Here is a 27398-nt window from a genome sequence, read left to right as displayed (position 1 = left end):
CGCAGTGGACGTACAAATGAGATGGTAACACTAGAAAACCAGAAAAAATCGTTTTGAATGATCGAAAAACGAAGTTGCGTGAGTTAGCTAACATCGTAAAGATAACAAAAGAACGTGTTGGTTTTATATTGCATGAGCATTAGACTATACAATGTGGCTCTGTTGTGGGTTGGCAATGTGGGTGCCGCGTTTGCTCACTGTTGACCAAAGATAAAAATATGTTGATGATTCTGGGCAGTGTTTGGTCATGTTTAAACATAATAAGCTGGAATTTTTGCGTCGACATGTGGCAATGGATGAAACATGGATCCATCACTTCACTCCGTAATCAAAACGATCTTCATCTGAGTGGACAGCAATTGGTGATAGGCCAATTTTTTGACTCAAAAGATAAATTGTTCTACAAAAGTTGTATTGAAATGTTAAGAGCGGCGCTGGAATGATTGCGTGGCTCTTGATGGAGATTACATTGATGAATAAAGCCAATTTTGAAAAAAAAAACGCATTTTCTTTGATATGCCAGGGATTTTTCAGCCCATGTGGTATATATGATAAGTGCGTTAGGTAGAATGCAGTGATTAAATCTAATTTTACCAAGAAAAATCACAAACAGGTACTAACAGAAGAAAATCATAAATATAGTGATATGAAAATAACTTGGAAAGGGAATGCAGGAAACAACCATTAAACGTAAAAAATTGTTATTGTTAATTATTAATTATCAATTGTTAATTACGTGGATAAGGTTTTCAGGGGATGCCACTACATAAAAAACGCGCCTAAAACTCTATCTCATACGTGATGTGGAAAAGAGTTCAATGTGAATATAAAAAGCACGAACTTAACTTAAAAACTAGTATGACAGCATAATTAATAGTAGATAATAATGTAATAATTAATTTCTAATATACAAATTTCGACCACATTCTACGAAAAAACAAACAAGGTAACACGACTAAATTAAAAATAATGTGATTACTGTTATTTCTTTAGGTCTTGTTTTCTATTGTTTACCATTTCCATAAAACCGGTTCGGTAAATATTGATCTCAAACAATCAAAAGGTACTTAAAATTACACATCGTAGCTGAATAAAAGGATATAATCGAAACTATAGATAAAAAAAACCTATGTGCATCAAATAAGAAAAAAAGTTAGTACCACTAATGCACTTTACTGATTCTCTATCGTGACAATAACAACAGTTGTGGGAATTAACAGCCCGATGAATGATCCAAAATACCCTTCCGTCTCGTTCTCGCTCTCTCTAGCGACCGTCCGCCGACAACAAAATCAAAGGTACCATTCATCCCACCAACGATCTGTACCATTCGGCGCGGCTTGAACACATGTTGCCCACCGATGAACCGCCGACTAACAGTCCATTCCTTCGCGGCACACGAACATTTACACACAATTCCGTTACCGTACGATATAGCAGATGATTGTTGATTCGTTCGACCGATTCGAAATAGCGTGACGATGTTGTACCACTGGTCAGTGTTGTTTTTCACGATAATCGCTCTGGACTGTGTCTCGGTGAACGGACAGGACTTCAGCAGTGAGGAGATCGAAAACGAAGCCAGTGAAGTGCGAGAATCTCGAGAATATATCGACGTAAGTAGCGCCATATACATATCGAGACGTTCATTAATATGAAGTAATTTAAGACCAAGTGTAGTTCACATTATTTAAATGTTTACATTAACGATGCGATTTAAATAATAAACGTATTATTAACAAAACGATTAATTCCGAAAAATCGGTACAATGTATTTTACTCAAGGTATTGTCCATCGATAGTCACTATTTTTCCCAGGTTGCAGCCATTTTACGGATTCCACACCGAAAGAACGATGTATCATTTGAGGTTATCCGCGAAACGATCCTTGTTAACCGACTTCGAAATCAAATGACAACGAATGACAAATTATTGCCATAAAAATAGCCCAAAATATTTTACTATTTATCATTCACAATTTTAATTTTTTACTCTATAACATTAACAATCTTAAAAAGTATCGTTCCAAAATGCTGTTATATTAATATACAATATGTTATTATTTACAAGCAAAGTACCAAAAAAATTATAAGACTATATATATTACATATAAATCTATATAACCCTAGGTTTGGCATATTTTTGTCAAGGTCGCGGCTAGGACGACAGCCAGAAAGTTAAAAATCAGTCGAATGAAACTAGTAGAACCGAAAATAGTAACTAAAAGTACACTACTGAAACAGTCGATAGTATATAGTAATAAAATAAGTTGGACTCAAAATAGCGACTGAAAACAGTCGAACCAAAAATAGCGTCTGAAACAGTCGATAGTAAAAAGTCGATAGTAAATAGTCGATAAATCACTAAACAGTCGATAGTCAATTTCAGTCGAAAGTTCGCAACACTATTAAATTCCCTATTATAATCCAATCCATTTGAAATAGCAAATTTCAGAAGTTAGAAATTCAATTTTCTTTAAGAAATAAAGAAAGTTAGTCCAGATGTGAAAGGCTTAAAACAAATTTAAGTGATTAGAGAAAATGTTAGCATTTTCCTTATTGTTTCTAGTCCAATTATTGTCATCGTTTTTATAAGGATCTGGAGAATAGAACATGATCTTAGATTATAAATGTTTAATTAAAACATTTCAATAATTGAAGTATTCAATGTTTGCTACACCCCACAACCTTTTAGGACATATTGCATTTATATCAATACTTTCTCTAGAACCTTTGACTTTCTGAAGTATTGACGAAGCTGACTAGGGCAAACAGAGAGGGAGCGAAATTATATGAGTTGAAGTTTTCATAAAAAAAACTTGTGAGTAACCAATACTGTCTGTTAAAGTACATTATTGTGATTAAAAAATGAGCTTTACGTAAGTGATGAAATAGTTTTACGTAAGTGATGAGTAACAATTAAGTAATTACAATTTGGTCTGAAGAAAAAAGTAATGATGAACAATATTGCAATTTTTCGTCACTGTAGTAGATTCTAATGACTGTAACTTCTTGACTGTACAACTCTTGGTACATTTTTTGGAAAAAACAAACCAGAGCTAATGTGTAAAGGAAAAATCAGTAAAACTGTAGATTTTACCGATAATTCGAGAGTTGTACTATAAGTAACTGGTAAGAAATAGTTATGACAGTTTTTCAGTTTAATGAGTGGTTTAGTATGTAAGTGGAAGCCATAAATAACCCTCAATTTAGAACAATGACAAAATTGTATATCAGATCAGGACAGAATAGACAGAACAAAACATAGAGAGTTACGGGAGATTGCGATTCTGAAGTCTTGTTATCATCAATAAAATTTTAAAGTAAAAATTAAACGGTTGAATTTACATGAATAAATTTTGATCATTTGTTGTATCACTCCAGAAATAATAAACAAGATTCACTTAAACGATCAGAGAGTGAAAGTGTGTGAAACTTCTGAGACAATGGGCATCTTATCTGAACAAGTGCAGAATATTTTAACAATTCATTTGTATATTAAACAGCTTCCCGCAATGGTGGAATTGCTTATAATAAACTATAAACAAACTCGTGAATAGACTTCAAAAGAATGTTTGAAATAGATACGGATTTACTATATTTCATATTTGACTTTCTATAAGTCGTCTTTGTGCTAAAATTCCCTGATTTGGAAAAATGTCTTGCTTCGCATCCACCATATTTTCTACCTAAATACTCAAGAACTTCACAAAAAAGTTTCAACACTCAACAAAAAAGTGTTTATAAGCAAAAACATTTATTCTATGAACATTTATTTTTAGAATTGGTTGGATAAATAAAATAGCAATTGTGTCACAATCAGTTATTTCAAACGAATATTACCACTTTTACCCAAAAATACCAGACTAGAAATGCAGTTAAAACGATTAAAAATGTTGAACCAGTGAAATATCCAACCGAATAAATCAAAATGCGGATCGAACCAATTCAAACCAAAATATTTAGCACAAAAAATACAAACCATTAAATTATTATTGATGATGTCAAACAGTAAAACTAATTTAAAACGTTTTCAGTTATTTCATTCAATGAACCTTGAACCAGTTCTATATAAGATATACTGATACATTTTTTCGTATCTAACAGAATAGTAAGGTTTTGACAAATGATGTCTTGAAGAAAAGTATGTCGGTACGAAATTCACGAAATGTTTTTTTAATTAGATTAATGCTAAATTACATATTGTTGTTAATTAAAACTGGAACCGCCAAGAGTTTTACTTCTTTGAGTTATATGCCCAAGATTATGATTTACTTTTTATGGCTTCTTGTACTATTTCTGAATATATGGATGAAAATACAGTAGTCATTATATTGTCTTCAATTTTATATAGAGTTTTTACCATTTCTGTTTCTGTTTAAATATCTTTTGATCATTTTTTTTTAATTTTAAAAAGCATTTACTGAGAATAACTAGTACTATTAATCAAAATATATTCCATCATTTTCTACAATTTTTTCGGTGTTGATACACATTGTTCAACCATGCTATGTGTTGCCGAGCATTGTTAGGCAAAGGATGATTTTTTGACTGTTACCTGGTAGTGCTGGTCTTTTTTACAGCAATGCCTCGTTTAATTTGTTCAATTGACATATATCTGCAATAACAGTTTCAGTGTGGGTTCCAACGGTTCGTAATATTATGCCTTGTTTATCCCACTATTTACACAGCAAGCAAGATATTATGCCCTTGAATCTTCTTCTGCGGTGGCGATATTTGTTTTTTACTAATCTCCTAGAACGTCAACAATCTGCCCGTGGGCAATAACTATTATTATTTGATATCAGTTATATAATATAACTATTCTGACATGTGGAAGATCACTTCAGTAAGTGATCTACTCTACAACTTATAATCTAAATCTTATTCTAGAGATTATTAAATCTCACTCTGTGTCTATTAATCAGTTCGTTGGTAGTTTGCGTTTGAGCCTACGCACTTCACTGTCATTGCGCACAATTAACTGTTTGGCGAGTGCATTGGGATGCACTAATAGTCTTTCAGAGTACTTTGCACTAACACTCCGAATCACCCTCGTTATAGGATCTATGGGGATATCGCGCTGAATCAGTTTGTTGGACACGTAACAGGTCAATTGAAAAGTCCCCGGTATACCATAGTAAAACACATTTTTTTTAGCAAGATTAGATTTTTTTATTCAACATAATTCCCTTCAAGGGTGATACACTGATTATGGCGACCCTCCAACCTTTCAATACCATTTTTGTAATACGACTTGTCCTTTGCTTCAAAATAGGCCTCACTTTCAGCGATCACCTCTTCATTCGACGAAAATTTCTTCTCAGCCAGCATTCTTTTGAGACCTGAGAACAGGAAATAGTCGATGGGGGCCAGATCTGGATTATACGGTGGATAAGGAAGCAATTCGAAGCCTAATTCATGGATTTTTGTTGTGTTACAATGGAATTGACCGAAAAACGTTAGGAATGGGTTCGAAGACACGGTAAAGTGATTTTACTGCATGATAACGTGCCGTCTCATAAAGCAAAACCGGTCAAGGAAGTGTTGAAAGCACTTAGATTCGTTATTATCGCACTCTCCAAACTTTCCGACTATTAACTTTTCGCATAAAAGGGAAACGAGCTTGCAAAGCAGCAATTTCGAAGAAGTTAGAAAATTACTCGGTGAATGTTTTTTTTGCTCACCGGACAAAGAGTTTTTTTGGGATGGCCTCCATAAATTGCCTGAAAGATAACCTAAGCAAGCTGCACATAATCAATAGCCAAGACTTTGAATAAGTACGTTTTTCCATTTTCTTGAAAACCATGTAATTTTTTCTTCGAAAAAACCGTAATGACTTTCCGGTACACCTGGTATGTGGAGGTCTGGCATCTGTGTTGGTCAGAGATTTGTGTTGGTTGAATGCTTGATGATATTTTGCTGCTCCTCAATCGCTGACTGAATCTTTTTGCATTGGCGAATTATCATCTTGGGATTATGTTTAGTCTGTGGTTATCGGACCAATGATGTGAATGAGAGGAGCAGCTAAATACCTCGATATTGCCCATATTATAATAGAACCTCTAAGATTCTGAGCTACAGGATTCATACGGTCATACCACATTCTTCTAATCATCACGTGTCCAGGTTTTGTGATCGGAGCACCATTTCTTTCGCAGTTTAGCGTTTAGTGACAAAACACAAAACAGCTTGGGCTTAAACTAAACCAAATGTATTGGCTAATAGGGCGTAAATCTAATTTATACTTAAATAATAAGGTTTTTCTGAATAAGTCAATACTTTTGGACCTATGCTATTGAACTGTGGGCTACTGCTAGCAAATCAAACATAGTTATCCTTTAGAGGTTCCAGAATAAAGCGAACCATCGTCGATTCCCCATATTACGTCTCCAACAAACTAATTCAGCCCGATATCGCCTTAGAACCCAATGCACTTACCAAACAGTTAAATGTGGCCGATGACAATGAAGCGCGTAGGATCAAACACATACTACCATACGAACTGATTAATAGACACATAGAGTGAGATATAATAATCTCTAGAATAAGTTAGAATGGAGTTTAGAATAAGTTATAATAGTCTTTGAAATAAGATTTAGATTATAATTTTGTACAGCAAATCACTTACTGAAGCGATCTTCTATATGTCAGTATAGTTATATTGTATAACGGAAATCATAAAAATATGTTTCTGCAGTTCTAAGAGATTAATTTAAAAAGCTTAGCGTTGGCTTCCGTTATAAAGGGTTTTGCAATCATCCCTTCTAGGAATGTTAGCTTTGCAGAGCTCCCGTCCTACTAAACAGTATTCCTTAAGTGAGTATTGAGTTCTGCCGCCGTAGTTTTATGTTGTCTGGTCGCAATCTCTTTTAGGGTTCGTCGGTCTCTGTCAGTTAATTTTGGGATTCGCCCACTATTCCTCTGAGCTGATGTTTTAACATGTGTTGAGTATTCTGTCATTACCACGGATACTGTGGCTGGTGTGTATAAATACCGCCTGTATAACTCTAAAGGTACCTTTCAATAAGACAGATCGGAAGACTCGTGATTTTTTTGTCAACTTTAACAAGATTTACTTTCTCTCTATCGCTATAACTTAAAAAACCAAATCAATTATCCAAATTTAACGGGATAATAAAGTTTCGATGACGCCGCCCCTCGTTGCGGAAACTTGCCCCGAACACAAAACGCGCAAATTACAAATACAGAAATGCAAAATTGCCGATAAAGTTAGATCGATTTAAAAGTTTTAACGAGTTAAATGGGATGCGGTTTATGGTAACTCTACTAACTTCGCTAACTAAACGTACGATTGGCAACGTAGGCATCGAACGTAAGACTTATATAATTTTCGATTATATCGGATCTAGGAAAAAGTTCGTGGCGTTGTTTTTTTTAAGTAAAATTAAAATGCTTAAAACCAAATATGCTTCACTGGTATCGACATTGTTTCTTCTGTGGTTTCTGTTTGAAAAATTGAATCAAGTCGATTTCATAGAATTTCTTAGAAGCAGCTTAATTATATTAAGATTAAGGGTGTTCTAGTCAGAAATTTGAAGAAAATCGAGTTTATTTCATATTTTCAAAACTAAACCAATCAAAAATATACCCTTAATATGTTTTAAAATATAGAAGAACAAGGGTAAGTGCAGAATGTAAGGTTAAATTTTTAAAAATTAATAAAAACCAAACAGCCTCAATTTTGTTTATAGTGGGAATGTTAGCTGCAACATTTACAACATATAATTTTCAACGACATCGAATAGGTATCAACATATGTCAAAATTTAATGATAACAAGAACAGAGAAGAGTTGTGTTGGAATTAGTCAAGTCATTAATGAGGTTTGTCCATCAATAATAATAGCAAAAATTGTAGTAACTGGTAATAATTAGACATTTATTTTATAGCTAAGATGTAGTTAAAATTTGTTGAGAGTGAAAGTCGAAGAATGTGAAATTCAGAGAATCAGAGAAGAAGAAATTAGACGGCATTTTCCTAAGATGTAAGAACAGTGTACAGTGATACTATAAGAATGAAATAATTAAATTTGCTAACAAAAATAGACCTGGATCAAATAAACAAAATATGAAACTATCAACGACACCCTAACGATCTAATGAGACAAGGAAAATACAATGCATTATTATATAAGAGTATAGGTAAATAAATTATTGTTTGTAAAAATAATTATGTATTGACTGAGATTTGTTTCAGCTTGCTTAAAAGCACGATAATCCATTCATTTTAGGCTAGAAAATGTACAGTATGTTAATCGAAAGCTCAAGGTAGTCAACTCATTATTGGGTTTTGTTGGATTCATTTTTGGGCATACACACAAAACTACTCATTTTTTCCAGTAAAGAAGAAGAGGTATTTTGTTAACGGGTAATACAACACGTAAAACTTAAATAAAATAAAAATAAAAGCATCTTGGTGTAAATCACTCAAGATTAAGTTACTGTTTTAAAAGTTCTAATAACAAAAAATAGATTTCGTTTTAAATTAGAACCCAGTTCCTCAAGTAGAATCAGCGAAATACCAGGGCTGACTATATCAGACGCACAATCAAAGAACTGTACTAGCAAGTTGGAAGATCCAATATTTATCGCTACGTAATGCACACCAAAAAAGCGCACAACGACCTCGAAATCAAATGAATATATGAAGTTGTCCAAGATTTCGCCTTCAGTACATAGTATAAAACAAAGTCGCCTTTTCTGTCCCTATATCCCTATGTGCGCTTAAATCTTTAAAACTACGCAACGGATTTTGATGCGGTTTTTTTCAATAGATAGAGTGATTCAAGAGGAAGGTTTATATGTATAATACATGCATAATATACTAAGGCAACATTGCTAATTTTAGAGGTTTCTAACGTGATGTCGTAAATTAACCTATTTTTTTAGGCTTATTTAGCAATTAGCAAAAACGCTGCCTAACCCTACGAGTTAGATCAAATTAATGTACTACAGTATTGTACACCATAAAAAGGTCTACAAAAAAGTCCGCGATGGTATATGTTTATCTTTTAGGGATAACCCACATTAACCATTTTTATTGTTTACTTTTACGTGAGAAAATGGCTTATTTACGAAGCTATTTTAAGCAATACGGCATTAATCCTTATCGAATTAAGTACCTTAAATACAGTGTGCAATTAATATAGATCAATATGGTTCCTTGCAGCATGTAAATTAAACAAATATTTTTCGGAGATATTACAAATTTAAAATTTGCGTTTAAAAATGTGCAATGTAATAAAAATTGTATGAATTTAGATATTCCAAAGATAGCAGGAAATCTTCATAGTAAGTATAGGGGAAGAGGAATTGTTTTACTCCAAATTTAATGCGTGCAGGCCAAGGGCAGTAATGAATGAACCAAAAATACTGGATCGATTTTAATCATGTTTTCATTGAGTGACATAGGCATATATATTTTATGCCCGTGCAAAGTCGGAGCGGGCCGCTATGTTTTTATATACAACGTTCATATTTTTTCTGTAGTGTATTTAATTTAGTATCAGCATTGCACCCGTGTGAAGCCGGGGCGGGTCGCTAGTAAATAATGAAATAACATTATTAATTCGCAGCAACGTAACACTTCTGCCAATTGTTTTGGTATTTGGGTTGGGTCTTCATTCAGTAACTCTTGCAGCTTCGCGTCTTTTCCTTTTTCCGTCCACCAGAACGTTATTTTTCTTCCACATCGAACTCACCACTTTTGTATTTTCGAAACCACGCCTCACATGTTTTTAAGGTTACAGCATGCTTAAGGTAAGTTTCTATCAGCAAACGATGTCTTTCAGCGGCTTTTTTCTTTCGATTAAATAATAAATAAGGCACGAAACATGACATGTTCAAAGAGGTATGCATCTATGACGGTGTTACTTTCCCAACATGTAACATGTATAGCTGCAAAGCGTGTTATCAGTAGAATAAAATGACATATGTGTCAAATCATAACATTGCATACTTTCCGGTACATCTGGTTAAGAGTACCAATAGCAGTACTTATAATTTGTCTTAAAAGCCTTTAAGCTCAAATTTAAGTAGCAACTTAGTCTCTAATATAATAATGTTTATGCATTAATCTTGCGGTTTTTTTATACGAAACTAACTATACTACACAAGAACAAATGGTTTGTTTATTTTGAGCCTGTGTCCCGTTCTGTCGTTATCCAAGAATTGCAATACCTCGATATTAACACTCATGATTTCCTGAGTGACACAGGCTATCTTAAGGTCTTGGTGTAATAGTATCTGGATGCACTTATTATGCTTCTTAGAACTCTGCACTGGAAAACTTATATACTAACTTCTTGTCCTCCTTTTCGACATGTGCCTTCTAGCGAGGTCTTGCATCACGAGTCAATACGACACGCTAATGCTATAGTCAATTCAAGGTTTTTTTAGTAATGCGTCATGGATATTTGTGACGCTGAAACACTTCAATGTTGCCACATCAACTCTGAATTTTAATTCAGTTTGGCTTTGATATACAACAAAATTCTAATCTACATAAAATGATTGAACAAAAATGTTATCGAATATAATTTATTTTAACATAATAGTGCATCTAAAACTACAGTTAATTATACAGCCAGAATAATTTATACTGACAGCTGGTCGCCGTCCAGATGTACGCAAAATTATTTAAAATATTAATTATAATTATTACAGGTTAAACCGGTAAACATTCTAGCCCTTTGATTATTTTGATAAATTTTAAGTTGCTCCGTAATATATCATATTACTTTGTTTGAAAATGCCGAAAACAATAGATATTCAGGGTCACAAATTGATTGAGGCTTTAATAGGTTATTTCGAAAAGGAACGAGATAATGGAGACCCCCGTTTGCCGGTAAATTCCGTCAGAGAGGTAATTATTGATGATAATAAATAATATAAGTCCCTACAAATTAATTGAAAATGTCTTTTAGGGGGTTGCCGCCTTGCTAAATATTAGTGTGGGTACTGTGAATAACATCGCTTACAAAATGAAGAATAATAAGTTAGATTCACCCAAGAAAACCCGTCTACATACAAAGTAGGTGAAAAATCTTGACCATCTTGATATTGGCCAATTATTCGAGACCAAATATACGAAATGTATACGAACAGTAAGTACACAAACTATTTTATCCATATAAACACAATTAAATAAAATTATTTTAGAATATCTTTGGAAACTGTACATAAAAGAATTAGGGACACGCAGCTTTTTGAGGGATGTAAGGCATCCTTTCATACTCTCTTACAGAGCATAGGGTTCAAATGGTGTAAAGATAACCCTCGCAGAGGTTTAATGGAACTTCCAGGCATTACCTTAAAAAGAATTCAATTTTCAATTTATTAATAATTAATTGCAGATATATTGCTGGTTGAGAAGGATATTCCATCAAAAACTGTTTGGATATGTGGAAGGAAGCATTGTCAACCATAACAACTTTGGTTTGAATGAACTCGATGACACATACAGAGGAAGTAATTGATAAATAGTGGAATCATGAACATGTTGTAGACAGATTAGAAATGAACATTTTGGTGATTGAATTGGAGAGTGAGTCGGAAAGTGAAAGTGACTGGAGGAAACTTGGAAAAGAATGCTGGAATTTCTGAGACAGAGTGATGAGAGTGGAAACAACTAAAGCTATGCACATGACTTGCAAAGTAAACACACCATCGAAGGCAACAAGAACTAAACGTAAAAAGATAAATATGCTCTCTAATCAAAGTAAAATGTGTTTCTCGGATATACAATTGTTAATTAGGTGGATTAGGGACAATACTACATAAAAAACCCAGAAATTCTACCTCATGGATGGCGTGGAAAAGAATTAAATGTAAACAAAACAAATCTAACCTACAAACTATTATACGTGTGTTCTTAATTGTAGTTTTTAGTCCTTCGATAATATATGTATTAGATGTACTATAATGTTAAAATAAATTATATTTGATAACATTTTCGTTCAATTACTTTACTTAGATTAGAATTTTCTTGTATGTCAATCTGAACTAAAACTCAGAGTTGATGCGACAACATTGCAATGTTTCGACGTCATAAATATCCATGACGCATTACTAAAAAAACTTTGAATAGACTACATATCGATTGATGATATTATTTATCGAAATATACATACACAGATATACTTTGGTTAATTAACGTAAAACGCAATGCAAAATTACATTACAAAACTAATATTATTTATTTGACAACTAAACATTTAATTTATTATATACTAGAAAATAATATAATTTACGAATTATATTGTATTTCCATTCAGCGAGAATGAGTAGGAAAGAGATCTTTTATCGAAATAATTAGTGTTCAGCTGAAACGAACCGTTCGAGATAAACAACATTTGACCATTAACGTTAAACATTTTCACTGATTTCTTCGAACGCTTTTATCTATCGCGGAAAATCGTATGACTTAGGAATTCCAACGGCCAATCTCTTTTGCATAGCTTTATAAAATATGGTAATGCGGGTATCGGAAAGCCTATCGAATAGATTCGATGTAATATTCACCTGTTCGGCCTGTATGGTATGTTATGTATTCATCAATGGTCTCTTAGGCCTATAAATTATATAAAGATTGAACTTATAAAGAAAGTGAATTAATTTGTAGGATTCCTTGGTAAATTCACGGTTTGTGAAATATCATTTTCTCTATCTTTGAGAAGTATTGTTTATACTTTGTCAATACCATAGGCCATGGACATCAAAGTTAAATTACGATAAAGAAAAATTACGATAAGATTGGAGTTCTAATTCACAAATCCTGGGTGATACGAGCGAGGCAAAAAGGAGACAGAACTCAGGCTGAAGGACTGTTTGAAAAGGAACAATGTTTGATGAATTTCTTATATGGAACAGTTGGCTGAAATTGTGAATAATGTTTATAGTTGTGGTATTTTAGCAGGCAATCAAGTGCAGTTTTAATTTCGTAAATTTCGTTCCGGATTTCCACAACGTTAAAGAAAAATCACGCTCTGGAAGACCAACTGTCGAAAATGTGGATAAAATCATGGAAATGACATGGAGCCCAACCATTATATAAGAACTGTTTCCTCAAGTGTTCAAGTGAATTGCTCAAGTGCCAAACATTCTATAAAAAGTCGTTTGAAACCATTGCCTGGATACAAAAAGATGCTGGATGTATGGTGCCGTATCATCTATATTAAAAAAAACTTCATGGGTCGAATTTTCATCTATGAATCGCAACAAAATCCACTCATTTCTAAAGCGAATAGTGACTGACGATGAAAAGTAGATCACTTATCAAATGAATGACTCATCAGAAAGTCCGGTGGCATAGTTGGCAGATTTTTATGCTTCCAGTGTATAGTCCAGACCTTGCACCAAGTGATTACCTCTTGCTCCTGTTTATGACAAGTTATTTTGCTGGTTAAAAATTTGCCCCAAGAGAAACCTGCGTAATAAACAATTAATGCAAATATAATGGATTTCTTTTTAGTAATAAGCTATGTATTACTAAATTTTCTCGAAATAGTTATTTGAGAACTTCATTAGAACTGACATTATATAAACCATAACTTGATATCAACGAATATTGTATTAGGATTTTTTCATCGATCATACCACACATAGCGTCCACTTTGAAAAATTGATTTCTAATAATTTTTTTGTTTTATGTTGTTGGCCACATGTTGTAAATGTACATGGAAAAGCATAAATAGAATGTTTCATCCTAGTTGCTTTATTCTTAAGACTACTTATGTCAAATGAAAAGGTATGATGTTGTGGTGACGTCAGGCCTCTTTTTTTATCGCGGACTGGCCACATAATAAGACTGACCAAAAACGATCAAGGGCACGCAGAAAAATAGACATCAGATTCATTCATCTTTCGACGTCCAAGCATCCTACATTCAATCAACACTCATCCATTCAGTAATCAAACATTCATACATTTTCATTAGTTAATTAGTTGTATAATAGTTAGTGTTATTAATAAAGTGTTAAGGGATACATAGTTTCATTTATTAATTACACGAAGACCTCCATAATGTCTCCCATAATATATGCAAATACTAAGAACTTGGACAGAAAAATGTATAGTACCTTTAGGTAACATAACTGTGTGCTCCCAGAATATTTTCAGAAGAAATTATTATTGTTAAATTGTTAGATGATGGTCATCATCGTGGTTATCATACATTTTGTTTTATATTAATTTAATGACTATAGACATTAATCCGAATTGTAACCTATTTGTTTTGATGTAAAAAATCTTCAAGAAAAAATTCGACGTTATTGTTTTGCTATCATTAGGAGATTTAACTATAGATCCTAGATTAATTACAAACCATCATTACAATATTAATAGAATAAATTATTACTGATACTGATAAAGGCAGTGAAAATTATTATTATAATTAAATTATAGTCATTTTAACTTAATAGTCAATAGCTATAAATAGCCTATTAAATCACAATCTATCTGATACTTAGTGATAAAAATGTTTAATGTTAATTAATGTTAACACAGAGGCTTGAACATTGCCAAATTTATAATTAATGATAGTTCGATGACCCAAGTATTAAGAATAAAGACGTCCTCAAGAACCTATTACAAACTATAACACCCGATGACGGTATCCTTATTTGGGACACGGTGTACAATCAGCTATCGTTTCGCCTTCGTTAGAGTTATTAACCCAACATATGACCGTTTATGGATTCCGAAAACATACACCAGCTAATGTCGTGGTAAAATTTTTAAGCTGTAGGTCCCCCTCACCGCCCTCGTTTCCCGCGTCGGACATAACTCGACGTACCAACAGGCATTCCAAGTGCCATTTTAAAGAATCGGACTTGGCGAACCATACGGATGAACAGTAAAAACCCTCTGAGTTTCATCTGAGGCTCTAGATCATCATAATTTTTTTTTTTGAACTACATCTTTCATTAGATATGCTCGGTACAATCTTAACTTTTAACAACTACAAATGAATTTACTACTACTTACTTACTCTGTTGTAACTTCATCAATATATAGGCAAAACGAGATAAATACATCAGAATGCATTTTCCAAATTCAAATAAAATTAAACCATTTAAGCTAAAATTAAAAGTAAGTGTTGGACTTTGTAAATTAATCAAATAACTTTGTTTTGACAACGTTGGATTACTAGGTTTGATGCTATCTGTCAACTACAGCCCCATATTACGACTCCATAAGTCCGAATTAGCTTTATGATTGACGGATAAACCAATCCCTTTGATGATAGGTAAATTTGAGAGTATCTACTGACTAACCAGTACAGTTATTTGATTTTGATCCTGATCTGCACTGATTTTTGTTTAAGAAATTTCCAGTTTAACCTACCATCAAGACGGATATCGAGGTATATAGCCGATTCTGACGAATCGGGTATCAGTGAAGTGATATAATTAACAGGTCAATTGAAAAGTCCCCGGCCTACCATAGTAAAACACATTTTTTTGGCAAAATTAGTTTTTCTTATTCAACATAATTCAATTCAAGGGTGATACACTGATTATAGCTACCCTCCAACTTTTTGATACCATTTTTGTAGTATGATTTGTCCTTTGCTTCAAAATAGGCCTCAGTTTCGGCGATCGCCTCTTCATTCGACGAAATTCAATAGTCCCCAGGGAGCATTCTATTGAGATCTGAGAACAGGAAATAGTCGCTGGGGGCCGGAGAATACGGTGGATGAAGAAGCAATTAGAAGCCTAATTTATGGATTTTTGTCATCGTTTTCACTGACTTATGACACGGCGCATTGTCTTGGTGAAGCAGCACTTTCTTTTTCTTCAAGTGCGGCCGTTTTTCGGCGATATCGTCCTTCAAACGGTCCAATAGCGCTATGTAATAGTCGCTGTTGATGGTCCTTCCTTTTTCAAGGTAGTCAATAGACATTATTCCATGCGCATCCCAAAATACAGATGCCATAATCTTGCTAGCCGACTGTTGCGTTTTGCCACGCTTTGGAGCGGGTTCATCGTGTGCAGTCCACTCGGATGACTGTTGATTGGACTTCGGAGTGAAATGATGGAGCCATGTTTCATCCATTGTCACATATCGACGTAAAAACTCGGGTTTATTACGCTTTATTATCTTCAAACGCTGCTCTGAATCATCAATTAGTCGTTGTTTTTGGTTAAAAGTAAGCTCGCGCGGCACCCACTTTGCTCAGAGCTTCCTCATACCCAAATATTCGTGAATGATATGATGTACACGTTCAGATGATATCTTTAGAGTGCTGCTATTTCATTCAATTTCAATTTACGGTCATTCAAAATCATTTTGTGGATTTTCCAAATGTTTTCGTCGGTAACAACCCTCTTTTGGGCGTCTACTGCGTTCACCGTCTTCGGTGCTCATTTCACCACGTCTAAACTTGGCATACCAATCCTTGATGGTTGGTTTTCCTGGGGTAGAGTCCGGAACTCGACATCAAGCCAAGTTTTTGCTTTAACTGTATTTCTTCCCTTCAAAAAACAATATTTTATCAACACGCGAAATTCTTTTTTATCCATTTTTTTTTATAATAACAGAAGTTGTTTTACTCAAAATGCTATAATTCACAAACTAATGATCCGACAGCTGTCAAATTTATACACCCATCTTTTGAGGGTTAGGGTTAAGTAAAAAAACATATAGATTTAATTATAGTAGCGCCATCTATGCGTCAAGCCAGGGACTTTTCAATCGACCTGCTAATTTAAATTTATCCCACACTCGTCTTCCTGTACATTGATGCAAGCACAACAGGACAATAGTAATAAATTCATATGTATTTTAAGAATGCACTGAGCATATTTAGTGTAAGATAATAATTTCAAAAATACATCAGAGGACAACATATTTAAAAATAAAAATAACTACATAATATTTGACGAAAAAAAAACACGAATTTATAAAAAAAAAACTCTAAAAAAACTTATTCACAATCCTCATATCAAGTATTGGTTGGTTGTTTATCAATAACGTACAAATATCAATCTGTGCATTCCTTTTCATCGATAACCATATCGACTGGTTGGTGTACCATCAATTAAATACGCCCCGACAAAAGATAACGATTTCGTAAAATAAACATTGTGCAAGCAACTGAAATGCCATTCATCACGTAGAACGTTTAAAATACGACGCGAGAACCCCAAGAAACGAACAGGGTAGAGCCGGAAGTGTCCTGAGCGGTTAGGCAATTGTTCTGGTCCGATAGTAATTCGAATGAAAACCATGGGATAATTTCGCAGCCGCAAAGATATTTCGTTTTAATAACAGCCATTTAATTTTGTTTAATTACTTACACATATTGTTTTTTTAATTAATTAATGAATTCTGATTAAGTGAACGTCGTTGAGTATGTGAAATTAGTGGATAATTGAGAAAACGACTAATTAATACTATTTCGTTGTAAAACAAACAACAGCAATAGTATTAATTGTTTCCGAAGGTTTTCAGGAAGAAAAACCGCTTTTTCCTATATTTAACCGACTTCAAATAAGAAGGAGGTTCTATGTTCGCATATATATCTATAAGGTTTTTGCCGTACGATTACTATGTACATATTTTATTTTAAAACACTTTTTGTGTTAAAAATCTAAGTTCGATTATTTATTAATTTTTAGTGAGTAATTTTTTATGAGTTTTTAATTTTTGGTATTTACTTTTTGAAGTCGGTTCAATTTCTTGCTAAACATATTTTATAATATTTAAATTCGCACCAAAACGTTCCCCGATACCATATAACGTCAATATATCATTGTTAAATAGTTAATTTAGTCGCAAAAGTCTTCAAAATCATTCATTTTACATGTTAATTCCTCAGGTCTGCAACATATATATAAGTTATGTGATTATTATCAACTGATTTCTACGTATTTTGTTAAGCTGAAAATAACATGGAAAAAAATCCATGGAACTTGGAAATTGTGCATGTTGCTTGGACAATAAGCTGAATTAAACTAAACTAAGTTTACTGATAGGAAAAAAAAACAGCTACAGTTTTAATTTTAGGTTAGAAATATAGATAAAAGATAAAGATTATATGATCACATAAATGAAGTAATCATAATATGCCGCTGTTAAAATGAAACTGTCTAATATGATATGCATATAACATTTTATTCTTTGAACCTTGTATCAATTATTTTGATTATTTACTTTATAGAGCTAAGTTTTGAAAAGTCTATAGTTTATTTGATGATTGTAAATATATTCCCTTAATATACATTGCTAAATTGTAAAAAAATAAAGTACCCAATTGTGTTCGTTATTGTTTTCTTACTTATGATACTTTTGTTCTAAAGTTCAACGGTGTGTTCAACTTTCTTGATTATTGAAACATAATGGTAATAATATTTAATTAAATTGTGTTCTTGAGATTTGAGCTTGCATATATTTTAATATACAGACACATCTACCTTAATTAATATTATATATTCAATATATTTCTGATCTTATGTTGATATATTGTAAAAATAAGTTTTAGTAATCGTTTTTTTATCGCAGTACAAAATAATAGCTGAAACTTAGTATGAGTTGTAATTCGCATTCTGACTATGTTCATTAAGCTAGCTCTTGTTTTAAAATATGGACACATCGTGTGTGAAAATATCACACGTATTTTATCGGCAATTATGATCGTTAGCATACTAATATCGCCACTTTCTCTACATAGAAATACAAACAGACTCGAGCCGTACTTGCACTTTCCCGATAAATAACGATTTCTAATATGTTACAGAACTGGAGGGGAATCCAGGTCGTCCCGCAGCCGGGCTCGTCCGGATGGATCGCTCAGGTGTCGGGAGGCGAGTGGCCCAACTCGTTGCCGCTCAAGAGGCGCCGGCTGAGGAAACGGAAGAGGCGCCCTTCGACCACCGAAGATGCAGTTCGGTACGGTTCGGTCGGCGATCAGGACGATGGACCTACCCTGGAGCAGAATCAACAGGAAGAGCGACTGGCCGTGTTAAAGGACCGTTTCGAGCAGGAGGAGAATCGCTATCTGCCGCCCAAGAAGCGGAAGAGGCCCAATGTCAACGGAGAATGGGACGATGACAGCGAGGAAGCTTCGGTAAGGCTAAATATATAGTAGGCAGCATCGGGAACTAGGATATTTTTAGCCGATATATCGCTATATCGATATTTTTCTAAGTCGACATTTTTCGATATTTCTCAATTTTTTTTAAACACAATTTAAAGTCTCCCTTTTACCAACTATGGGTTTATCTGGACTGGACCTACTGTTTAACGTGGGCTCCGAACCACGGTCCTCGGGATTAAGCCTACCGACTGGCGAGTGACCAACATAAAAATCATACCAGAAGACATCCGGTCTTACCCAGCTTGGTTCCTGGCGTGACTGAGATCATTTTCCTTGTCGGATTTTGCACTCTTGCCTAGGACAACCACAAATATTAAACAATCACAAACATAAATGTACGACCATGCCCAAGCAGGATTCGAAACAGCAACTTTCGCAACAGCAGGTGGACCATCCTGTCGCCTTTACCAATGCGCCAGCCAAGCCAACTATTTAGTTATTTTTAATAAACCTTTTAAACTGGTATTTAATTTTAAATGTTTAGTGTATTTTGATACTTAATTTTAAAGTTCCAATATACTTTGATAATTATTTGTAAAGGTTTATCAAAAATATCAACAAACTATCGTAAAACAGTCGAACTAGTCGATAGTCAAAAAAGTAGTCAACTGAAAATCGTAATTACTATTTCAGTCAAATACACGCTTCTACTGTTTTTCTATTTCTGATCACAGCCGGAGATGTACAAGTTCCTTATTAATTTTGATAGAGGAAAGGATGAAAATAATGTATTTTCTCAATGAATTTTTATCAACTATTCAACTACCACATATTTTTTAAATAATATAATAGTTTCCTTAATCGTTAATCGGAAATATTGTAAAATTATTATTCGTTGAAACTTCAATGAAAGAAGTTTTAACATTAAAAGGGCTTGAACAAGCATCGAGAGACCTATAAAATACAAAAGATCAAAAAAGACCTAGTAGTTGCCAAGATAACATAAATTCAGTCCATATTATTTTACTATTTATCAATCAGTGTTTCAATTTAAAAAAATAAGAGTCCCTAAATGCTGCTGTACTAACGTATATTACTATTTACAATCATATTATAAACAAAACATAAAACCATATGTTTACATATAAACATAAAATCTATACATTATTTTTAATATCACGATTAAGACGAAAAAAAAACAGAAACTTAAGAATAAACAAAATAGTGACAGAAACAGTCCATAGTAAAAAAATAGTTAATTAATCATAACAGTCCATAGTTGTTTTCAATTGATAGTTCTCAACGCTAATAATAAGTCACGCATCAAGACATAATCTACGGATATTATCGGGAGTACAAATTAGTTCGGTTTGTTTGTTTGGAGTCCAAAAATATTTGGAACAAAAGGAATGAAGCGGACTTTAAAAATGTATTCTGAAGCCTCTTTTTTACCAACTAGGACTGGACTGGACTCTTAAATTCGAATTATTCTTAGATTCAAGACCATTTGTCAGCTACAGAATACTTTAAAAATTAAAAAAAGTTGCCAAAGTTAACGTGTATTTAAAAAATAAAATAGGTGTTGCATGTATTCTTATCTTTTTTTTTACTTTAAAAACCATTTATTGAGAAAAAAGCAAAACTAAATTAATTTGAAGTGGCTATTTCACTCTAAACACTCAATTTTATTTCCCATTACATTAATTTTTTGTGATTCGTTGTAGTAACGTTTATTCAAAAAAAAAAAATAGTGCAATGGCCGCGCTGACCAATGAGTTCTAAATCGAGAGACTGTTGGTCAACTTAATGCCTACTCAACTATTGATGCTTTACAATAGTTTCGCGTATAGTACTGCACGTTTTACCATCCTATTCAACTCAAAGTTGGTCCAATTTAGTATTAGTCACCCTATATGAATTAAAAAATCAATTGGCATGAACTCTCGCATTATTAACATTATTTCATGTTGTATAATAATATTACGATTCCGAAATTCAAAAATGCGTTTCTATAGAATAAATTGTTTTCTCTACTACTATATGTTACGGAATCTCGTATGCATTCGAACATATCTGGCAAAGTATAGAAAAAAGTTTAAAAAACGTTGCTTCTAATTATTGCTGTGATTATTTCTAATCAAATTCAAATCTAATTAAAACGAATGTATTTATTTATGTGGCAATGTTAGTCAAATGTATTATATTATACGTCTTAGAGATTATTTTTGAATACTTACGTTTTCTATTGCCTTTGGAATAGTTAATTATAAATAATAATGCTGATATGTAAAATTGTTCATTGACTAGTAAATTGTAAATAAACCTATTTTTTCATAGAATTGTTTCATGCGATGAAAAAGGATTGATTATTATAACTCAAAAACTAGATGGTAATAAAATGTGACCAATGAACGTATAAAAATTGTCGAAACGAAAGTGCCTTACGAGAAGAGATATTACTGCATATAAATTTATAGCTATATTACTGACTGGTAATTCCATTGAACACACATGCAAATATTATTTACTTTTGCATTTAATTAAATAAACAATATAATTATGAAGTAAAAATTTAGGGTATTCTTTTTTCCTTATAAGGAACAAAATATAATTACTAATGAAATCTAATAAATCGAACTAGTAAAAGCTTAATTAAATCACACAAAATTGTTGATATGATTAAGGATTACCTCCTTGAATAAAATCACTTTTATCGTATATGTTTTTACTCACCTAATACATACTAATACACCCATTTTAATGAACACTAGTTTATATCAATAAACACATCATACTTGTTAATTATTATCAAAAAACATTTTGTTTTAAAATTACAGATTCCTGCTTCCCAAGAACCATCGATAGGCAACCGTGCGAGCGTCGAAGTTCAACAAACCACCAGCCCCGAATCGAACGCTATTCCTGAAATAAACGAATTGAAAATAATCCTGAAACAGAACGGCGGTTTCAGTCTTAGCGAGCTGCTACAAGAGAAGAATCTGTCGCTTGCCGAACTGCTCATGGGAAACAAAAATGCCATAAATGCCCTGACGTCCTCTTCCCCAATGGTCAGCTCGACGGAGCCCGCGGGTACCACCAGATACCAGCGAGTTCCGCCATCGGTTATGCTTAAGAAAAATACAATCGATCGTAGAATCGAACAAACGGATGATACCGCGGATTTAGCCGAGATGCAAAGGAAAAGGTCGAATTTACTACAAAAATTAGCCACTAGAAAAGATCCAGGTCCGAACCGAAGCATATTTGTTCCCTCTCACCCCAAACTCTACACCGCCATTAATTACAAGCCGGGCTTGAACGATTTTGCTAGTCCCGTGACAGAGTTATACCTACCGGTTACGACAATGACCACGACAACAACTACTACAACAGAAATACCAACAACGACCAGTACTAAACGTAGTCTCCCTCTAACTAATTCTAAATTAACAAAACTGATAACTAAACAAATAGTAGAGGCCCCTTCTCCTAAAAAAGAATACCAACAGCAACAAACTGTGCATGTAGTTAACGCGGAGGAGGTGGAAGAAGAAACAGAAAACTATCCAAAATTACCCATCCTGCCGCCTAAACCGTACAAAATCGATGTTAATGAAATCATCAGCTTATACAAGAAAGAAAGCAGTCTAATAACCCATCAGGTAATCGGCATTATCTATATGTCTTAACGTATAGCATTTAAATAAATATAACTCTTTCAGGATGAACCATTAAGAATGAATATAGACTTAGAAGTAACCACACAAACACCGGTCACAGCTCAGGCCACAACAATTCAAACCATGTCCTACACAGAGGAAGGACACAAACTGCAACCCTTCACCGCCAAGGAGGAGATCTTGGAGATCCTGAAAGATCCAAAAGGTCGGGAAGACTTGGCCAAGATATTAGAAGCGCGAAACATGACCATTCAGGAGCTGATAGAACAGAGAGAACGAGGTTCGAGTCAGCGCCATCTAGCGGATATGTTCCACAACAACACCTTGGAGCCCGAGCCCGTCGACGAGCCTTTGGAAGGGCACGTGAATACGGCACAAGAGGGGTTTCCCAGTTTCCCATCCTTTCCGCGGAAATCAAAAAGTCTCCTAGAGGAATCCACTACTCAGAAGCCTTCCCCATTTCCTAGTTACAAAATAGACGCGCCCACCATTAATTTAAACAGTCCTTGGGAGGAATTATATACCAAACTGTTGGATCTTGAAAGTGAAACCGTCCAAGCTCATTCACCTCCAGACGACATAATCGAAAACGACATTCAACGATTGGACGACATTGAAAACAGTAGATCTTATTCCTCGTCTGCATCCAACGAAGAACTAGCAGTAGTAGTAGATGAGGACTCCAATATACTTTTCAAACATTTTCCACCGGCCATAAAGTCTGCTATTTTGGGTAGTTTATTAATACTGGGCTTATCCCTGATCGTGTTCGTGACAATACTGATGATATTTAAATGGACACAGAAGAAGAAGAAACGTCTATGCCATAGGGACAGCCTGAAACCTCCCCTATTTGATGTGAAACCAAAAAAAATCAAAACTTTCATGGTGGAAACCTTGGGTAAAACAAAAATAAATTATTACAAAAATCAGTTGCAAAGCGATAGTATTTGGGATAAAGGCAGTGAAAGAAAATTGTCATTTTAAAATGGACATATACCATCTTACCAAATGTAAATGTGATAATTCCCTGTGTCTTATAAACTTTAACAGTGGTAGTGTATCATATACATCATTTAAATAAAGGGATCAATATTAAGTGATAACTAAAAAAGATCCTAAAAGCAATTAATTTAACACAGCCAGTAATTAATTGCATTTTGAACAGTGCAATATGTATTTATTTTTTATTCTTATCACTCGTGTAAGATTTAATTTTGTATATTACATTTTCAGACTATTGATATGTAGTTATCTATACATATACTAAAATATAATGTAAAATATTTATTTAAATATATATTTTTGATAATTGTATATTTATTTTATACATTTTCTCACACTTTATATATTTTTTTACATAAAGTGTATTTCCTTAATGATAAGGCCAGACCAACAATTTTGAAAATATAAAACTGTCCAGATGAATAAACCCTATTTCGTCTGTGTGTAGTGGTTAGCTTATCTTTATTATTTATCACTTGAGGAAAACAAAATAACACAACATAACCTATAAAGTATAAAGCAAAGAACACTTACCAGTATTCGGCAAAAGAAAATTTGTCCTTCATCAATTCACTGATGGTATCGTCCGAATTCCAGAACAATTTATGGAAATATGCATACTGACGAACGATGCTTTTTATTTGTCTTAAGGCTACTTCCAAAGTCGGACTGCCCTTCAGCTCCTCCAACTCGCTATATGAGTAATATAAAACTGTGTTATATGACTTTGGCAGAATATCCAAGTATGGTTTCCAAAAAGAATTTGGTGTAAACTTTTCAACTAAGAGATACACAGCTAGTAAGACATTAGGCATATTTTTTAAGATCTCCACCTAGAATTTATATGAAATAACATGTTATTTTGTATCTTATTCGTAATATAAGTACCTTGTTAACAATATCTTTAAGAATACTGTTGGAGGCTGTTTCTACTGACATCATTACTTTTCTTGGCACAGCAATAACCAAAGAGCTTTGAGGTATTTCTTGTTCTACCCTTAAACCTACATCATAACCGGCAAAACTGCTAATGCTACATCCTTGCAGCTCACCCCCATTCTCTTGAATCCACTTAGTGAAATTTTTTACGGTTTCAGGATCAATGCGGGATCTCTCAGTGCTATTATTTGTTGAAGCCTATGATTAAGATATATGCATAATTGAATGTTCAGTTATTGAAAACCATATAATTGTACCTACCCTGCCACTTTTTTTACTTAACTTATCCTCAAGCAATCTGATTCTTTCTATCAGTGAGCTAATTTTTTTTTGGCAATCCAATGACTGAGTCAAATTGTTGTGCAAAGGCAATGTAGTTAGTCGCAGTAAACTATCTACAGTCTCCAACAATTCTTTCTCTTCTTTAGGAGCTTTGTTTTTTCTATTTGTGTTCTTTGATTGACCAGACTTCCTACCCATTTTGTATTTTACTATTTGTTTTCACCAAAAATCACACTACTCCTTGCTATTATCACTAAACTGTTTCCTTCACTCTGTATAAGGTAGTTTATGATCAAATTTCATCTTATAATCAAAAACAGCTGACCATTGATTACTAAAACCAGAACACTGTTTTACCACGACCCTACAGTGATGTTGTCCTTATTTAACAAATGATTTTTCGGCTGAGGAAGTAGAGCATAGAAATTTAAAGCACATTAAAAGTCCAGGCGCATAATTTGAGGTTATGTTGACGTACTTACTCCTTCTGATACCGCGGCATATCAAGAAGTATTTTGAACGTTTATAGGGGTAATTCGAAATGTAAAATTTAATTGTTCATTAAAATTGTTTTTTTTTTTAATTTTATAGAACACATAAAATAAATTAATAGTTTTATTTTTGTCATATTATATATTAGTAATTTTGTAAGCCCTTTTATTTTGTTTTAAATCAAGTACAAAATACAAAAAGTTTTTTTCTCCAATTAAGTTAATGGTAATTAAAAATTAGTTTCATTAGCTGTTGATTAATAGCTTCGTATAAAAGTTTTTCATTTGTGTTTAGTTTTCATTTTTCAGCAGAGAATTAATTCTAGACAAGAGTTTTAGAGTTCTGGAGAATGCTGGATTTCGCACGATTTGAATTTGCAACATTGCCGTTTGTTGAGAATTATGTATATTTGAAGAATATAATATAAATAAACTAATATTTTTATTGGGGCCTAAATTAAAATATTTTGGTACATTTTTCGTGCTCTATAATATAAAAAATATAACATCAAAAAACTTGTATAAACATCTTAATAACATTTTAAAATATTTATTTAAAGAAAAAGAGAAAACAATACAATATGTAATTATATATTAATATATAAACACTATATTAATAAATCAAAATTATAGTTCTTGTAAATTATTCGCATACTTGAAGAGTGTAATATATATTTTGGAATTTACAAATTTACATTTTGGTCAAATCCAAAATGGCTGTTTCAGTTCGTTGGATTCTACGTGTCGATTGCTTGTAAATGGCAACGTCGCAAAATCAAGTGGAAACTACTGAATTTTGTCAAATACTGGTTAGGATTTTCTAGAAATAGCCACTATTTAATTCTACTATCAATTCACCTATCACCCTATTTTAAATTCTATATCATTCTAATTTTACAACATAATAACATTTAATACTGCTCTCTCGAATTTTAGTTAATAACGTTTTTCGTAAATATTCCACATTATTTTTAAATAATCATTTTAGGATTAACATCATAGAGTAATAGAGATGTAACTCAATAGGGGACTCTGGTGCAAAGTTTTGCAGTCCATAGGGCGTCATAATTGGCCGTTCAAGTAATTTTATTGGTCAGTTTAAATCTCCATTATAGGCACCTGTAAGAGAAATATTTTACTGTGAAGGCATTAAGTCATTAGCCTCATTAGTAGCAGGGGTGTGCAACTCCAGTGGTAAGTAGTGGGGCAAAGTTTTGCTTAGTTCAATCACTGGCGGCGCTGACAACGTGAATTTGATTGGTTAGTTTAAAATAGTTATGTAGAAACCTGTAAGGAAAATACTTTGCTTTGATTGGTCTGCCATTTCGCCTGATTATTTTGTGACGTCACATTTATTGGCCAATAGTATTTAAATGAATATCAAATTTAATTTTTAAAATTAATTTATTAAAATAAAATCCTTTACAAATATACATAAGTGTAAATAATATAAATATATATAAACAAAAAGCAAAAAAAAACAATTATGAACTCTATTCTAGGCAATATTAAAATATCTATAATTCTTCTATAACGCCTTCCCATATTTGTTTAGTGTCATCAATTTTATGAGATCTATTTGAGTTCTAACTTATCTTGATATATTGAAGGCAAACTTTAAATCCTTCCCTGTTGATATTGCATTAACTTTATTAAACCAAAAATATAATCACACCTCATAATAACTTTTAAAATTTGGTCTTGAAAATCATTATGGATTGGACAGTTAAAACACTAAAAATGTATGTGTTTTTTTAAAGATATTTAGATTTTAGAGTATTTAACCTGTGGAACTACTTAATATAGAATGTAGACAAATATTGCTTGTTGTCTCGTTTTTAGAAGTTTTGTTAAATAGCGTGAAATACAATTTTAGACTCTTGTATTTCTCAGAGCAAAGTTCTCTGGAACTGAAAATATAGACTCAACTGGTGATTTAAC

At 33.1% G+C, this 27398-nt stretch overlaps 2 protein-coding genes and 1 long non-coding RNA gene across 3 annotated transcripts in view; 2 read left to right on the top strand and 1 right to left on the bottom strand.

Annotated features, from left to right (window-relative positions):
• Positions 1 to 25451, bottom strand: part of Setd3 (SET domain containing 3) — a 55241-nt gene extending 29790 nt beyond the window's left edge. Inside the window, exons 1-3 of the mRNA XM_076396657.1 lie at positions 24946 to 25451; positions 24634 to 24882; positions 24280 to 24578 (exon numbers count right to left, since the gene is read on the bottom strand). Of these exons, the coding sequence (XP_076252772.1) occupies positions 24280 to 24578; positions 24634 to 24882; positions 24946 to 25164 (767 nt within the window). The 5' untranslated portion in view covers positions 25165 to 25451. The remainder of the gene's footprint in view (positions 1 to 24279; positions 24579 to 24633; positions 24883 to 24945) is intronic.
• On the top strand, positions 1347 to 24057 carry LOC143191488 (uncharacterized). The gene is made up of 4 exons (XM_076396647.1): positions 1347 to 1616; positions 18761 to 19090; positions 21898 to 22722; positions 22783 to 24057. The coding sequence occupies exons 1-4, from the start codon at positions 1482 to 1484 to the stop codon at positions 23725 to 23727; spliced, it is 2235 nt and encodes a 744-aa protein (XP_076252762.1). The 5' UTR covers positions 1347 to 1481; the 3' UTR covers positions 23728 to 24057.
• Positions 10772 to 11076, top strand: LOC143191502 (uncharacterized). Its single transcript, XR_013004522.1, has 2 exons — positions 10772 to 10885; positions 10947 to 11076. It is a non-coding gene; the product is annotated as an uncharacterized LOC143191502 (long non-coding RNA).
• Positions 25452 to 27398: the final 1947 nt, after the last annotated feature.

This window comes from Rhynchophorus ferrugineus, unplaced genomic scaffold (assembly GCF_030347505.1).
Source record: "Rhynchophorus ferrugineus isolate W39M unplaced genomic scaffold, kcgeb_rfMv2 rfM2, whole genome shotgun sequence".
In the NCBI taxonomy this organism is placed as follows: Eukaryota; Metazoa; Arthropoda; class Insecta; order Coleoptera; family Curculionidae; genus Rhynchophorus; species Rhynchophorus ferrugineus.
The sequence above is the reverse complement of the archived record's forward strand: the minus strand, read 5'-3'. Positions and strand labels throughout refer to the sequence as shown.

What these genes read in the sequence shown, in the direction of transcription:
- LOC143191488 (XM_076396647.1), top strand. Translation starts at nt 1,482, where the DNA reads ATGTTGTACCACTGGTCAGTGTTGTTTTTCACGATAATCGCTCTGGAC. An exon ending in AATCTCGAGAATATATCGAC is followed by an intron (nt 1,617 to 18,760) that starts GTAAGTAGCGCC and finishes AATATGTTACAG; the next exon opens with AACTGGAGGGGAATCCAGGT. An exon ending in GCAGTCTAATAACCCATCAG is followed by an intron (nt 22,723 to 22,782) that starts GTAATCGGCATT and finishes TAACTCTTTCAG; the next exon opens with GATGAACCATTAAGAATGAA.